The sequence below is a fragment of the Humulus lupulus genome, chromosome 3 (assembly GCF_963169125.1).
Source record: "Humulus lupulus chromosome 3, drHumLupu1.1, whole genome shotgun sequence".
NCBI lineage: Eukaryota > Viridiplantae > Streptophyta > Magnoliopsida > Rosales > Cannabaceae > Humulus > Humulus lupulus.
This window is the reverse complement of record NC_084795.1, coordinates 246014780-246028732: the sequence shown is the minus strand read 5'-3', so window position 1 is coordinate 246028732 and position 13953 is coordinate 246014780. Positions and strand designations below refer to the sequence as shown.

Below are 13953 nucleotides of genomic sequence, written 5' to 3'. Positions count from 1 at the left end.
GCTTCAGCCGTAAGAAGTACCCAGCAGCCATTTTTGGCAAAGAAAAACCAGAAAAAGAAAGGAGAAAAACTCAGAATATCAACAAGGAAAAAGGAGGACAAACAAAGAAAGCTCAAGCATCATTTTGGATTTGTTCTTTCTTCTTTTCCTAAACTTTATTTTATCAATTTCTGAGTTGGATTCTAAATCTGAATATTATGGGCTGTTTTGATTGTGGATTAATGCTTATGAACTCAGCCATGAACTAATTTTTAGGTGGTATGAATTGTTGATGAACCCTATGTTATAATCTTTCAATTTATTGCACTTTATTTTAGTAAAATCTCCCTTGGCCAGCAATGGCAAGTTATTTAATTATGTTTAATGCTGGAAAGATTAAATGTAATAGAAAAAACTTGGATGACACAAGTCATAATCTAGGTTAGGTTATGTTAGTAAGTAACATAGGGATATGTTATTTGCCTTGTATAACTTTTGAGAATTAAACTTTGGATTGCATTCTTAAATCTGATTTATATAGGAATATGTTTAATTAGGTAGAAGAATTAATGTCATAAAATTTGGGAAAGTTTTATGAGTGTTTAAATGAATTTTTGTTATCCTGGGAGTTTTACTAGAATATTGCTGCAGCAATCTGTCCGCAATTTGTTCAGGATGAATAATATAGGGGAATTCAATAATTCAAGTCCATTTTCCAATCCATATATTTCTCTCAATTTTCTTCTTCAGTTCAGTTTTTAATTTCAGTATTTCCATTTTATTTTAATATTTTGCTTAGCCTATAACCAACCCACTTGATTTTTAAATTTCTAAAATTGTTTAGTAATTATTTTGCTTACTTTTTTAATTTGCAATCCATGTGGAGACGATTTACTTATCATTATATTACTTGTGTGATTATGTGCACTTGCATATTTAAAATCAATATTAAATTGATCGCAACACACTCCTATTGTATTCCTTGGCTCTCTAATCCTTTTCAATGCCTTAATGGCTCGGATATCATGATAGGTCAAGACTCCATCCATTTTAACTGAAATATAATGGCTAAAACATTAGCTATTAACATAAACATAATAATTATAACATAAACACTTACATTGGCGGTTAGATTCGGTGCTATGATAATATCCCAAAACCCTAGTGTTTTCTCTCTAGAATAATCTTTGCAGCTTGGATGCTATGAAGAATGCTTGAATGATGAATGAAATGGCTGAGTACTAGGTCCTATTTATAGAGTTCAAGGAGTGAAACTAAACCCCTTTAAAATGAATAATAATTAAAAAGATTTGAATATATGTTTCAACAGATGCCACCTCATCTTCTCAAAGCTCTCCTTTATATAAATATATAGATTATGCATGAGATAACGTGAATAGGTTTGCTGCAGCAAACCTGAAGCATTTTGATCAGGCAGATTTTGGGGCACACGGTACGTGTGGCAGTCAATGGGTGAGTTGACATTTTGGCTGAGGTGGCAAGGGCTGAAAGAACAAGTCAGCATATTGGAGAAAAGGACAAAAATCAGAAAAAAGGAGGACTTCATGTTTTTTGAGAAAAAGGGGCAATATGGTACTTTTGGAAAGAAAAGGGAAAAACCTAATATACATAAAGGAAGGCTTCAGCCGTAAGAAGTACCCAGCAGCCATTTTTGGCAAAGAAAAACCAGAAAAAGAAAGGAGAAAAACTCAGAATATCAACAAGGAAGAAGGAGGACAAACAAAGAAAGCTCAAGCATCATTTTGGATTTGTTCTTTCTTTTTCTCCTAAACTTTATTTTATCAATTTCTGAGTTGGATTCTAAATATGAATATTATGGGCTGTTTTGATTGTGGATTAATGTTTATGAACTCAGCCATGAACTAATTTTTAGGTGGCTTCAATTGTTGATGAACCCTATGTTATAATCTATCAATTTATTGCCCTTTATTTTAGTAAAATCTCCCTTGGTCATTCAAGTGTGCTTTTATTAATTTATTGTTGTTGTTTGGCCAGCAACGACAAGTTATTTGATTATGTTTAATGCTGGAAAGATTAAATGTAATAGGAAAAACTTGGATGACACAAGTCATAATCTAGGTTAGGTTATGTTAGTAAGTAACATAGGGATATGTTATTTTCCTTGTATAAATTTTGAGAATTAAACTTTGGATTGCATTCTTAAATCTGATTTGCATAGGAATATGTTTAATTAGGTAGAAGAATTAATGTCATAAAATTTGGGAAAGTTTTATGAGTGTTTAAATGAATTTTTGTTATCCTGGGAGTTTTGCTAGAATATTGCTGCAGCAATCTGTCCGCAATTTGTTCAGGATGAATAATATAGGGGAATTCAATAATTCAAGTCCATTTTCCAATCCATATATTTCTCTCAATTTTCTTGTTCAGTTCAGTTTTTAATTTCAGTATTTCCATTTGATTTTAATATTTTTCTTAGCTTATAACCAACCCACTTGATTTTTAAATTTCTAAAATTGTTTAGTAATTATTTTGCTTACTTTTTTAATTTGGAATCCCTATGGAGACGATTTACTTATCATTATATTACTTGTGTGATTATGTGCACTTGCGTATTTAAAATCAATATTAAATTGATCGTAACAAGTTTTTGGCGCCGTTTCCGGGGATTGAAATTAGAAATTCTTGCAAAATCAATTACTTGCAATTTATTTTTTTTCTTTGTTGAGCTGACTTTGTTTGCTTGCTCTTGTGTGTTCTCAGGTGATTTACTATATGAACGAGCAAGAAGACATCGAAATAGCTCCTACTGACCCTGAAATTGAAAGAACAATTAGCAGAAGACTAAGGGAACAACAGGCTCAAAATCGCCTTAATATGGCTGAAGAGGTTGAAGGAGTTGAGGGTGCTAATAATGTCACTAATACAATTGCTATGGCTGATGATAGAGAGAGGGCCATAAGGGAGTATGTTGCCCCCATGTTTAATGAGCTTAATCCGGGCATTGTTAGGCCTGAAATTCAAGCACCCCAATTTGAGTTAAAGCCCATGATGTTCCAAATGTTGCAAACAGTGGGTCAATTTAGTGGGCTACCTACTGAGGATCCTCACCCTCATCTTCGTTCATTTTTGGAGGTGAGCGACTCTTTCAAGCTACAAGGAGGGATTGATGAGGCCCTAATGTTGAAATTGTTCCCTTTCTCTTTGAGGGATCGAGCTAGAGCTTGGCTCAACACCCTTCCTCCCGACTCGGTGACTACATGGAATGAGTTGGCTGAAAAATTCTTGATGAAGTACTTCCCCTACCAAAAATGCCTAGTTTCGCAATGAAATCATGTCATTTCAGCAGTTGGAAGATGAATCATGCTGTGAAGCTTGGGAGAGATTCAAGGAGTTATTTAGAAAGTGCCCACACCATGGGATCCCGCATTGTATACAAATGGAAACTTTCTACAATGGGCTAAATTCTTCCACTCGTATGGTGTTAGATGCTTCAGCCAATGGGGCTATTCTCTCTAAGTCCTATAATGAAGCCTATGAGATTTTGGAGAGGATAGCTAGCAACAATTATCAATGGTCCAATGTTAGAGCCTCAACAAGTCAAAAAGTGGCTGGTATACTTGAAGTTGATGCATTGACAGCTTTGACCGCTCAAGTTTCTTCAATGACTAACCTTCTCAAGAACATGAGTTTGGGGGGAATGGTACAACCAGCTGCTATGGGACAAGTTGCCGATGTATCTTGTGTTTATTGTGGAGATGGGCATGCATTTGAGAGTTGTCCTTCGTATGTGGGGAATCAAAATGCCAACCGAAATAACCCATATTCGAACTCTTACAATCCGGGGTGGAGGCAGCATCCAAACTTCTCATGGGGGGGGGGGGGGGGTCAAGGAGCTAGTTCAAGTGGCGCACCAATCCAAAACAAGCCTACATATCCACTGGGGTTTTCTCAACAACCAAGAGCTCAACCACCTCCTCCTCAAGTGTCTCAATCAAGCTCTTTAGAGAGTTTAATGAAGGAATATATGGCCAAGAACGATGCTATGATTCAGAGTCAAGTGGCATCCTTGAGGAATCTAGAAATTCAATTGGGGCAGCTTGCTAATGAGCTAAGGAATAGACCACAAGGCACCTTGCCTAGTGATACGAAAAATCCAAGGAAAGATCGTAAGGAGCATTGTAAGGCAATTACCTTGAGGAGTGGTAAAAACCTGGAATTGACAGAGGAAAATTGTACTAGAAATAGCGAGCCCACTTCAATCCAAAGTAGTGTGGACAAGGGAGACAAAGCTGTGAAATCAAAAATTTTAATTGTTGATCCTGAAGCAATTGCTGCAGCAATTCCCCCACAAAATGCTACAAAGAAGCCTATGAGCAAGCCACCTCTACCATTTCCTCAGCGTTTTCAAAAGCAGCAACAAGATGGTCAATTCCAAAGATTTTTGGATGTTTTGAAACAACTTCACATCAATGTACCGTTGGTGGAAGCTTTGGAGCAAATGCCCAACTATGTGAAGTTTTTGAAGGATATTTTAACTAAGAAGATGAGGCTTGGAGAATTTGAAACGGTGGCTTTGACTGAAGGTTGTAATGCCATATTGAAAAATAAAATTCCTCCTAAATTGAAAGATCCGGGCAACTTCACAATTTCAATTTCTATTGGGGGACGAGAAGTTGGTAAAGCTCTTTGTGATTTGGTAGCTAGTATTAATTTGATGCCCATGTCCATTTTTAAGAAGTTGGGAGTTGGAGAAGCAAGGCCAACTACACTCACCTTGCAATTGGTTGACCGTTCTATGGTGCATCCGGAGGGAAAGATTGAAGACGTCCTAGTACAAGTTGATGAGTTCATTTTTCTGGCGGATTTCATTATTCTTGACTATGAGGAAGACAGGGATGTACCGATCATTTTGGGGAGGCCATTTCTTGCCACCAGGAGGACGTTGATAGATGTTGAAAAAGGAGAGCTCACCATTCGAGCTCAAGACGAACAAGTCACATTCAAGGTTTTTAATCCTATACGCTCTCCTAATGAAGTTGAAGCTTGTTTGGCCATAAGTGCTTCTAACTTCAAGTTAATTGAAAAGATGCATGGAAAGTATAGCAATGGAGTCAAGAAAAAGGTCCCTTTTGAATAAATTGAGAAAGGTTGCGAGCCATGGATAAGTAAGGAAGAAGAACCATCTCATTCTCCAAAGCTACCGAAGAAAAAGAAGAAGAAAAAGAAACATAGTAGCAAGCCTCAATCACAAATGTTGGAAGTTAGGAATAGAGTGTTTTTCTCAAACTCTCTAGTGAAATCAAGGTGTGATGGTGGGTTCTTAGTGAGCAAGGTGTTTCCCAATGGTGTAGTGGAATTATATGATGAGCATTTGGGAAGAGCATTTAAGGTAAGAAGGAAAGGAGCAAAGTTTGGGGGAAGCGAGGTTGAGCAATACCAAACCTCGGTTTCCTTGAAAGACCCTTAGAAAAAAAATAATGAAGTTTGGGTTGCTATGGTTTTTGGAGAATTCATTTGTAAAGCAACTCAAAGAAAGAAAGAATAAAAATGCACTGAAAAAAAAATCAATCAATAAAAGAAAAGAAACCACAAAAATATATGTATAAATATATATGAGTGTTTTTAATTATTTTTATTTTTAGTTTTAATTTTTAGAATTTTAATTCCATTTTATTGTGATGTTTTGGAGTGGTTTTATGTGTATTTTGGTGTTTCAGGTGTCAAGAAAGCAAGCAAATGGTGTTTTGGTAGTAACTTTGGGGGTCTGATGGTTTTGCGAAAGTTTTGCTTCAGCAAACTGCACGCAAATATTTCCGAAGAAAAAGGGAGTTACGTCAAATATGGGTTTCTGAAGCAAAACTTAGACAAAATGGTGGCAATCTGGGCAGGCAAAAGTTATGAGTTGTAGGTTCATTCGAAAAAATATATATATATTTATATATAATACTATATATTTATATATAAAAAAAAGAAAATTTTTATAATACTATATTTATATATATATATTACTATATATATAAAATATATACATATACATATACATATATTATATATATAAGATATATATTACTGATATTATATATATTTCGTGTAATTATATATATTTTTTTCTCTGTAATTATATATGTTCATATATGTATTATATATATATATTTTTAATATAATATAATGGATTATATATAATATAAATACTTATATATTACTAAATCTAGATATTATATATATATCCATAAAATGATCCCTATATGTAAGAAAAAAAAATACCCGTGAACCCGAGTCCCATATTCCCATTCAGTGGCTTCATCACACCAGCCCTCCTCCATAGTCGCCATCATCTCCTCCCTTCACCCCGACCCTCACAAGCCACCATACCCAAATCAAGCCATAGTCCCTTGCAACTCAGCACCACAAAGAAGCTGGGTTTCACTAGCCATATCTTCTCACAACCCATATTTGCCCAGGCGCTTCCAAGCCACAGCCAAGAGTACACCAAACCAAGCCTTGAAACAGTGCAAAATTCTCCCATATTGTGAGTTTCCCTGTGATTTTTGAAAATTTCACACAACTTTATACAGCCCATTCGTTGAATATACTCATGGGTCACTGCTTTATTTTCTGTTGCTTGGGTGCCTTGTAATTGTGCCTCTGCCGTAAATTCTGCTGGAAGTTTGGGGATTGTTATTTTGATCAATTTCAGGTTCTGTTATGGTGTTTATTGATGGCATTGAGCAAGATCTGTTTGTTGTGGTCCCTTTGTGCCTAGTTCCAATCTGTCCCCAAATCTACCCCACAACCAGCCAAAAAGAAACCCACCTCACAGCTCCACGAGGATATTCTTTTGAGGATATTCTTTGCTTTTGTTAGTGTTTAACTAGGGGCTCGATGACGACTTTGCAAACTTAAAAATATATATAATCAATCTAAGTTGCAGCTGAATGTCTTTCTTTCTTAAATTTTAAACTTAATTCTTTGGGTGTGAATGTTGCTAGCAATTGGTTGATGAGAGTGTTTCTCTTTTTAGTTTGTGCATAGTTTGATTAAACAATTTTAAGACCCTAGAAAGAGCTAGTTTCTTGTGAGAGTTTAAGTTCCTAGAATTACTTAGTGATTTTCCTTGAGGCGAAATCCTAGACAATACCACACCGATGAAATGATTTAGGCCATCTTTGGACCGTTTGAGCCTTTAAAGCCTACCTTGTATGCATTTTTTATCACTAGTCACCCCATTGAGCTTAAGTGTCACTTTTCTTTCTTCGCCACTCATTAGCCTACCTTTACATATATATAATCATCTCTTTTCACCACACCCTTTTAGCACCTTGATCTTTATAGGATTTATTTGTTATGCATTTTGGGGGGTTTTGTTGAGTGAGTGGATGAGAAAATTGGGTGAGTGTTTTCCTTTTCTTCTTTTGCTTATTTTCACCATTGGGGACAATGTTGATTTTAAGTTTGGGGGGGGGGGGGGGGGGGAGGGGGGAGAGTGTGTTCTCAATTTTCTTGTACTCTTGACATTTAGTTGTTTATTTTCATAGTAAAACAAAAAAACAAAAAAAATAGAGCATCCAAAAAGAAAAAAATTAATGAGTGCACTCCCTTGCATCAAAGCATCTAAAAAAAAAGAAGAAAAAATCAGAAAAGAAAAAGAAAGCAAAAAAAAAAAGTATGTATGTTTGTAAATAAGTTTGGGGGTGTACTTTTCAAATAAAGGAAAGTTGTTATAGTTTTGTCTTTGTATGTTAGTAATAAAGGCTAATGGCAAGATTTTTATTGTGTTGTGGGGTTGTCTTTGGGGGAAATTAATGTATGCATTTATGTATTTAGATCCTAGAAAGATTGAGGCGTTTAGGGTGATTTGAGCCAAAATTTATCTCTCTTATCCTACCTTCACCCTAGCCTATCATTACAAGATTGATAAAGTCCTATTGATCTTTGGTGTGGTGTTTGTCTACATTAGTGGAGAGGGAATCATTGAGTAACTTATGGAGGCATTATTTAAGCTTGAGGACCAAGGTCTAGCTTGATTTTTGGTGATTGAAATTGTTTAGGAAAAACTATGCATGCACTAAAGGGTGAAACACTTGATTCATATTTTGGCAACAACATTAATGCTTGAAGAATTTGGTTTAAAACTTGTGAGATTGAAATTCAGCTTCTCTTTTTCAAAATAAAATTTCCCGAGAGCCTTCCCCTTTTTACCATTGGCATAGCAAAGTTTGTCCATTGTTGTGGTGTTTTGTCTTTGTGTTTTCTTGTCTTTTATTGTTTAGTTTGTGCCTTTTGTGTCTTTTGTTAGTTGTATTTTGTTTTTAGAGTCATCACTCGATGACGAGTAATGTTGTAAGTTTGGGGGTGTGATAACTCTTGAATAAAGAGTTATTTCATGTGCTTTTGAACTTATAATTGTGAAAAAATCATGGGTGATGTTAGTTTATTTTTAGTTTTTGTAGCTAACTTTGATGTTTTCATTATCTTAATTAAATGTAATTATTTTTTAGTTTTTAATAGCTATTGGGTTAAAGGTAATGATTTCATAGATAAATATTTGCACAAAGGAATGAGCTAGCATATGAATCTATTTTGATGAAATTATGTTGTTGATGGCTGAATATTCAGGTTTGCTGTAGCAAACCTGAAGTATTTTGATCAGGCAGATTTTGGGGCACAAGGTACGTGTGGCAGTCAATGGGTGAGCTGACATTTTGGCTGAGGTGGCAAGGGCTGAAAGAACCAGTCAGCATATTGGAGAAAAGGACAAAAATTAGAAAAAAGGAGGACTTCATGTTTTTGGAGAAAAAGGGGCAATATGGTACTTTTGGAAAGAAAAGGGAAAAACCTAATATACATAGAGGAAGGCTTCAGCCGTAAGAAGTACCCAGCAGCCATTTTTGGCAAAGAAAAACCAGAAAAAGAAAAGAGAAAAACTCAGAATATCAACAAGGAAAAATGAGGACAAACAAAGAAAGCTCAAGCATCATTTTGGATTTGTTCTTTCTTCTTCTCCTAAACTTTATTTTATCAATTTCTGAGTTGGATTCTAAATCTGAATATTATGGGCTGTTTTGATTGTCGATTAATGTTTATGAACTCAGTCATGAACTAATTTTTAGGTGGTTTGAATTGTTGATGAACCCTATGTTATAATCTTTCAATTTACTACACTTTATTTTAGTAAAATCTCCCTTGGTCATTCAAGTGTGCTTATATTAATTTATTGTTTTTGTTTGGCCAGCAATGGCAAGTTATTTAATTATGTTTAATGCTGGAAAGATTAAATGTAATAGAAAAAACTTGGATGACACAAGTCATAATCTAGGTTAGGTTAGGTTATGTTAGAAAGTAACATAGGGATATGTTATTTGCCTTGTATAACTTTTGAGAATTAAACTTTGGATTGCATTCTTAAATCTGATTTGCATAGGAATATGTTTAATTAGGTAGAAGAATTAATGTCATAAAATTTGGGAAAGTTTTATTAGTGTTTAAATGAATTTTTGTTATCCTGGGAGTTTTGCTAGAATATTGCTGCAGCAATTTGTCCGCAATTTGTTCAGGATGAATAATATAGGGGAATTCAATAATTCAAGTCCATTTTCCAATCCATATATTTCTCTCAATTTTCTTGTTCAGTTCAGTTTTTAATTTCAGTATTTCCATTTTATTTTAATATTTTGCTTAGCCTATAACCAACGCACTTGATTTTTAAATTTCTAAAATTGTTTAGTAATTGTTTTGCTTACTTTTTTAATTTGCAATCCATGTGGAGACGATTTACTTATCATTATATTACTTGTGTGATTACGTGCACTTGCGTATTTAAAATCAATATTAAATTGATCGCAACACACTCCTATTGTATTCCTTGGCTCTCTAATCCTTTTCAATGCTTTAATGGCTCGGATATCATGATAGGTCAAGGCTCCATCCATTTTCACTTAAATATAATGGCTAAAACATTAGCTATTAACATAAACATAATAATTATAAAATAAACACTTACATTGGCTGTTAGATCCGGTGCTATGATAATATCCCAAAACCCTAGTGTTTTCTCTCTAGAATAATCTTTGCAGCTTGGATGCTATGAAGAATGCTTGAATGATGAATGAAATGACTGAGTACTCAGTCCTATTTATAGAGTTCAAGGAGTGAAACTAAACCCTTTTAAAATGAATAATAATTAAAAAGATTTGAATATTTGTTTCAACAGATGCCCAGAACTCGGTCAAAAACCTTCAAGAGAAAGTCCAAGTGGTTGGGGGTTGTTTATAATTTAAATCCACAAAGATTCAAAAATGGCTCTAGGAGCCGATATATCGCCTACCCTAGGTGATATATCGCCCCAATTTATGTCCCGTGCTTTCGTTCGTGCAAAGTGGACGTGTTTTCCGTGTCTCTCGTAGGCGATATATCGGCCCCTATAGCTGCGATATATCGACATATGTTGATATATCAAACACATTTTTGCACTCTTTTAGCGTATTTTGAATTTGTTTAAACAACTTTGATTGAGTAAAACGTGATCCTAACAGCTGCTGGAAGGTTCTAGAGCTTCAAGATTTATCCTTTATTAAATTATTCATCCAAAATGCCCAAATCCTTAATAAACATGCTTGTGACAAGTGTCACGCTCTTAATTTTGCTATCTAAACCTTAGGTTATAATAAATAATATTTCTAGTTACAACTATATTAATTAAACCTTATGTTAAAATTAATATTTCTAAACTATAGGTTAAACTTATAAAATCCATAACTATTTCTCGAGTTTCCAAATAAATCCTGGCTTGAACCAATATCCACGAAAATTATACTACTACAAGCTACTACTACTATCTAGCTAAGTGAAATTCTGACACGCTACATCAAGATTTATCTTTTATTAAATTATTCATCCAAAATGCTTAAATCCTTAATAAACATACATGTGACAAGTGTCATGTTCTTAATTATTCTATCTAAACTTTAGGTTATAATAAATGATATTTCTAGGACCAGATATATTAATCAAACCTTACGTTATAATTAGCATTTCTAAACTATAGGTTAAACTTATAAAATCCATAACTATTTCTATGAGTTTCCAACTAAATCCCGGCTTTGACCAATATCCACGAAAACAAGAATACTTAGCTACTACTACTACTATCTAGCTAAGTAAAATTCCGAGACGCTACAATTCTCCCCTACTTAAAATAATTTCATTATGGCCTCTCTTTCTGTGCTATTGCTCCACAAATTTTTAACCACAGGGACACCTTTGGACCTTAACTCCTTAGTTCCCTGCTCTAGAACGTGTACTGGCCGTTCTTCATAACTGAAATCTTGTTTTAACTCTAAAGCCTTGTACTCGAGCACATGGGATGGATCTGATATGTATTTTCTCAACATATATACATGAAAAATGTTATGCATTTCAACTAATGGTGGCGGTAAAGCCCACCGATATGCAACATGCCCTACTTTGTCCAATATTTCAAACGGACCTATAAACCTTGGGCTTAACTTTCCTTTCTTAGTGAAACGCATAATCCCCTTCATCGGAGAAACCTTGAGAAAGACTTGATCACCTACTAAAAACTCAACAGTTCGCCTTTTAGTGTCGACATAGCTCTTCTGGCGACTTTGAGCGACTATCATTCATTGTCTTATCTTTTCGACTGCCTCAGTTGCTTCTCTTATAGCCTCAAGTCCTAAATATCATCTTTAACCAACCTCATCCCAATGAAGCGGTGATCGACATTTCTGTCCATATACTATCTCATAAGTTGCCATGCCTATCGTTGCCTGATAATTGTTGTTGTAAGAGAATTCTATTAACGGAAGATACTTGGTCCATGATCCTGAGAAATCTAAAGCACATGCCCTCAGCATATCTTCTAATATTTGTACGGTGCGTTCTGACTGACCATCGGTTTGAGGGTGAAATGTCGTACTTAGTTTTAACTTAGTGCCCATTGCACGCTGTAGGCTATCGTCTTTGGAACTCCATGTAATCTAACTATCTCCGCCACATAAAGCTTTGCGTACTGCTCAACGTTATAAATTGTTCATACTGGCAAGAAGTGAGCAGATTTTTTTGAGTCTATCTACTATCACCCAAACATAGTCATGCTGCTTGGTGGTCCTTGGTAATCCCATCATGAATTCCATTTCCATTCGGAAATCTCTAATGGTTGCAAATTTCTAGCGGGTCTCTGATGTTCAGCCTTAACTTGTTGACACGTAAGACATTTTGCTACAAATTCTGCTATGTCTTTCTTCATCCCCGGCCACCAGTACATTGTCTTGACATCGTCGTACATCTTGGTCGATTCCGGGTGAAGTGAATATGGAGTAGTGTGTGCTTCCTTCATAATACTTTCTCTTAATCCTCCACTTTCTGTCACACATACTCGGTTCCTATATCGTAGCATGCCTTCTTTTGTCAAGGAAAAATCAACATTTTCTGAGCTTTGTAGTGCTGCCATCATCTTAAGAAGAAACTCGTCCTCTTGTTGTTTCTCCTTTATTTCCTCCATTAGTGTTGACTTGATCATGAGGTCAGCTAGTAGTCCAGTGATTAACTCAATTTCGGACCTCTTAATATCATCTTGTAAGTGTTGAGCTATCCCTTTGAGCATTGATAAGCTTTTGTAACTCCGCCTACTAAGTGTGTCTGCCACGACATTAGCCTTTCCCGGATGATACAAGATCTCAAAATCATAGTCCTTTACTAACTCCAGCCACCTCCATTGCCTCATATTGACCTCCTTTTGCATAAAGAAGTACTTTAGACTTTTGTGGTCCATATAGATTTCACAGTTTTCTTCATACAGATAGTGCCTCCAAATCTTTAGAGAGAAAACTACTACTGCTAATTCTAAGTCATGGGTAGGCTACCGCTACTCGTACTCCTTTAGCTGTCTCAAGACATAATAAGATATGCCAGCACAAGAAAGCTGACCTGTGACCACTGAAGGCCTAGCCTCAGCCTCAGCTTGCGTCAATGCAAATACTCGAGTTGGAGTTGCGCTATCTGGCTTCTTAAGTTCTTCTTTCTTCAGTCTTGGGCAATCCTTCTTAAGATGCCCCATAGGTCCACATAAAAATTGGCCTTCGCCTGACACTCACCCAGATGACGTCTCCTGCATCTGGCACACTCTGGATATGTCTTCAAGTTCTCATTGTCGCCCTGGCGGCCAATCTGCGCACCCTGTGGCCTCCTATCAGGTCTAGGGGCCAAACTGGTGTCTGGGGTCTTTCTTTTCTGATCACTGGGGCCTCCGCCCCTACTGAATCCTGAGAAGGGAGGTCCCATCCTCCTCATATCCCTCCTGGCTGCGTTATCACGCCAGATCTTGTTCTCAGCACCCACTGCAGTAAGGACTCTCTCCACTACCTGAGCATAAGTTGTCATTCCAGGTACAGTGGTAATTCTGACATCCCGGGCTATCATAGGTTGTTGCCCCTGAAGGAATCTTTCCTTCCTTTTCCCATTAGTGGGCACCAAGTCAGGAGCAAACTTGGCTAATCTGTCGAATTTCAGGGCATACTCAGTCACTGACATATTCCCTGGAAATAGTTTACTAAATTCCTCAGCCTTTGCAGCTTTGACGACCTCATTGTAATACTTTTCATTGAAGAGGGTTTTAAACTCTACCCAACCCCTTGTAGTTACATTTCTAGTGTGGGACACCACCTCCCACCAGATTCGGGCATCCTCCCAAAACATGTACGTGACACAGGCCACCCTTTCATTGCCCACAACTCTCATGAAGTCTAAGATGGACGTAATCATAGCCATCCACTGCTTTGCCTTAAGTTGATCTACGTCACCCTCGAATACCGGAGGGTTTTGCTTCTTGAACCACTCATATACCAATTCCCAACTGTTCTCCAACTCTGTCTGCTGCTGTACGACCGGTACTAAAATAGCAGATGGGGCACCTGAAGCAGCGTTCCCAGCTGGAACCTGCTGTTGCCTCAATCGTAATATCTCTTCATTCCCCCT

At 36.3% G+C, this 13953-nt stretch overlaps 1 protein-coding gene and 1 non-coding gene across 2 annotated transcripts; one reads left to right on the top strand and one right to left on the bottom strand.

Moving 5' to 3' along the window:
- Positions 1-3275: 3275 nt before the first annotated feature.
- Positions 3276-3381, bottom strand: LOC133828160 (small nucleolar RNA R71). Its single transcript, XR_009890797.1, has one exon. It is a non-coding gene; the product is annotated as a small nucleolar RNA R71 (small nucleolar RNA).
- Positions 3382-3985: 604 nt separating this feature from the next.
- On the top strand, positions 3986-5098 carry LOC133825529 (uncharacterized). The gene is made up of 2 exons (XM_062258458.1): positions 3986-4657; positions 4700-5098. Exons 1-2 carry the CDS (start codon positions 3986-3988, stop codon positions 5096-5098), a joined length of 1071 nt encoding a protein of 356 aa, XP_062114442.1.
- Positions 5099-13953: the final 8855 nt, after the last annotated feature.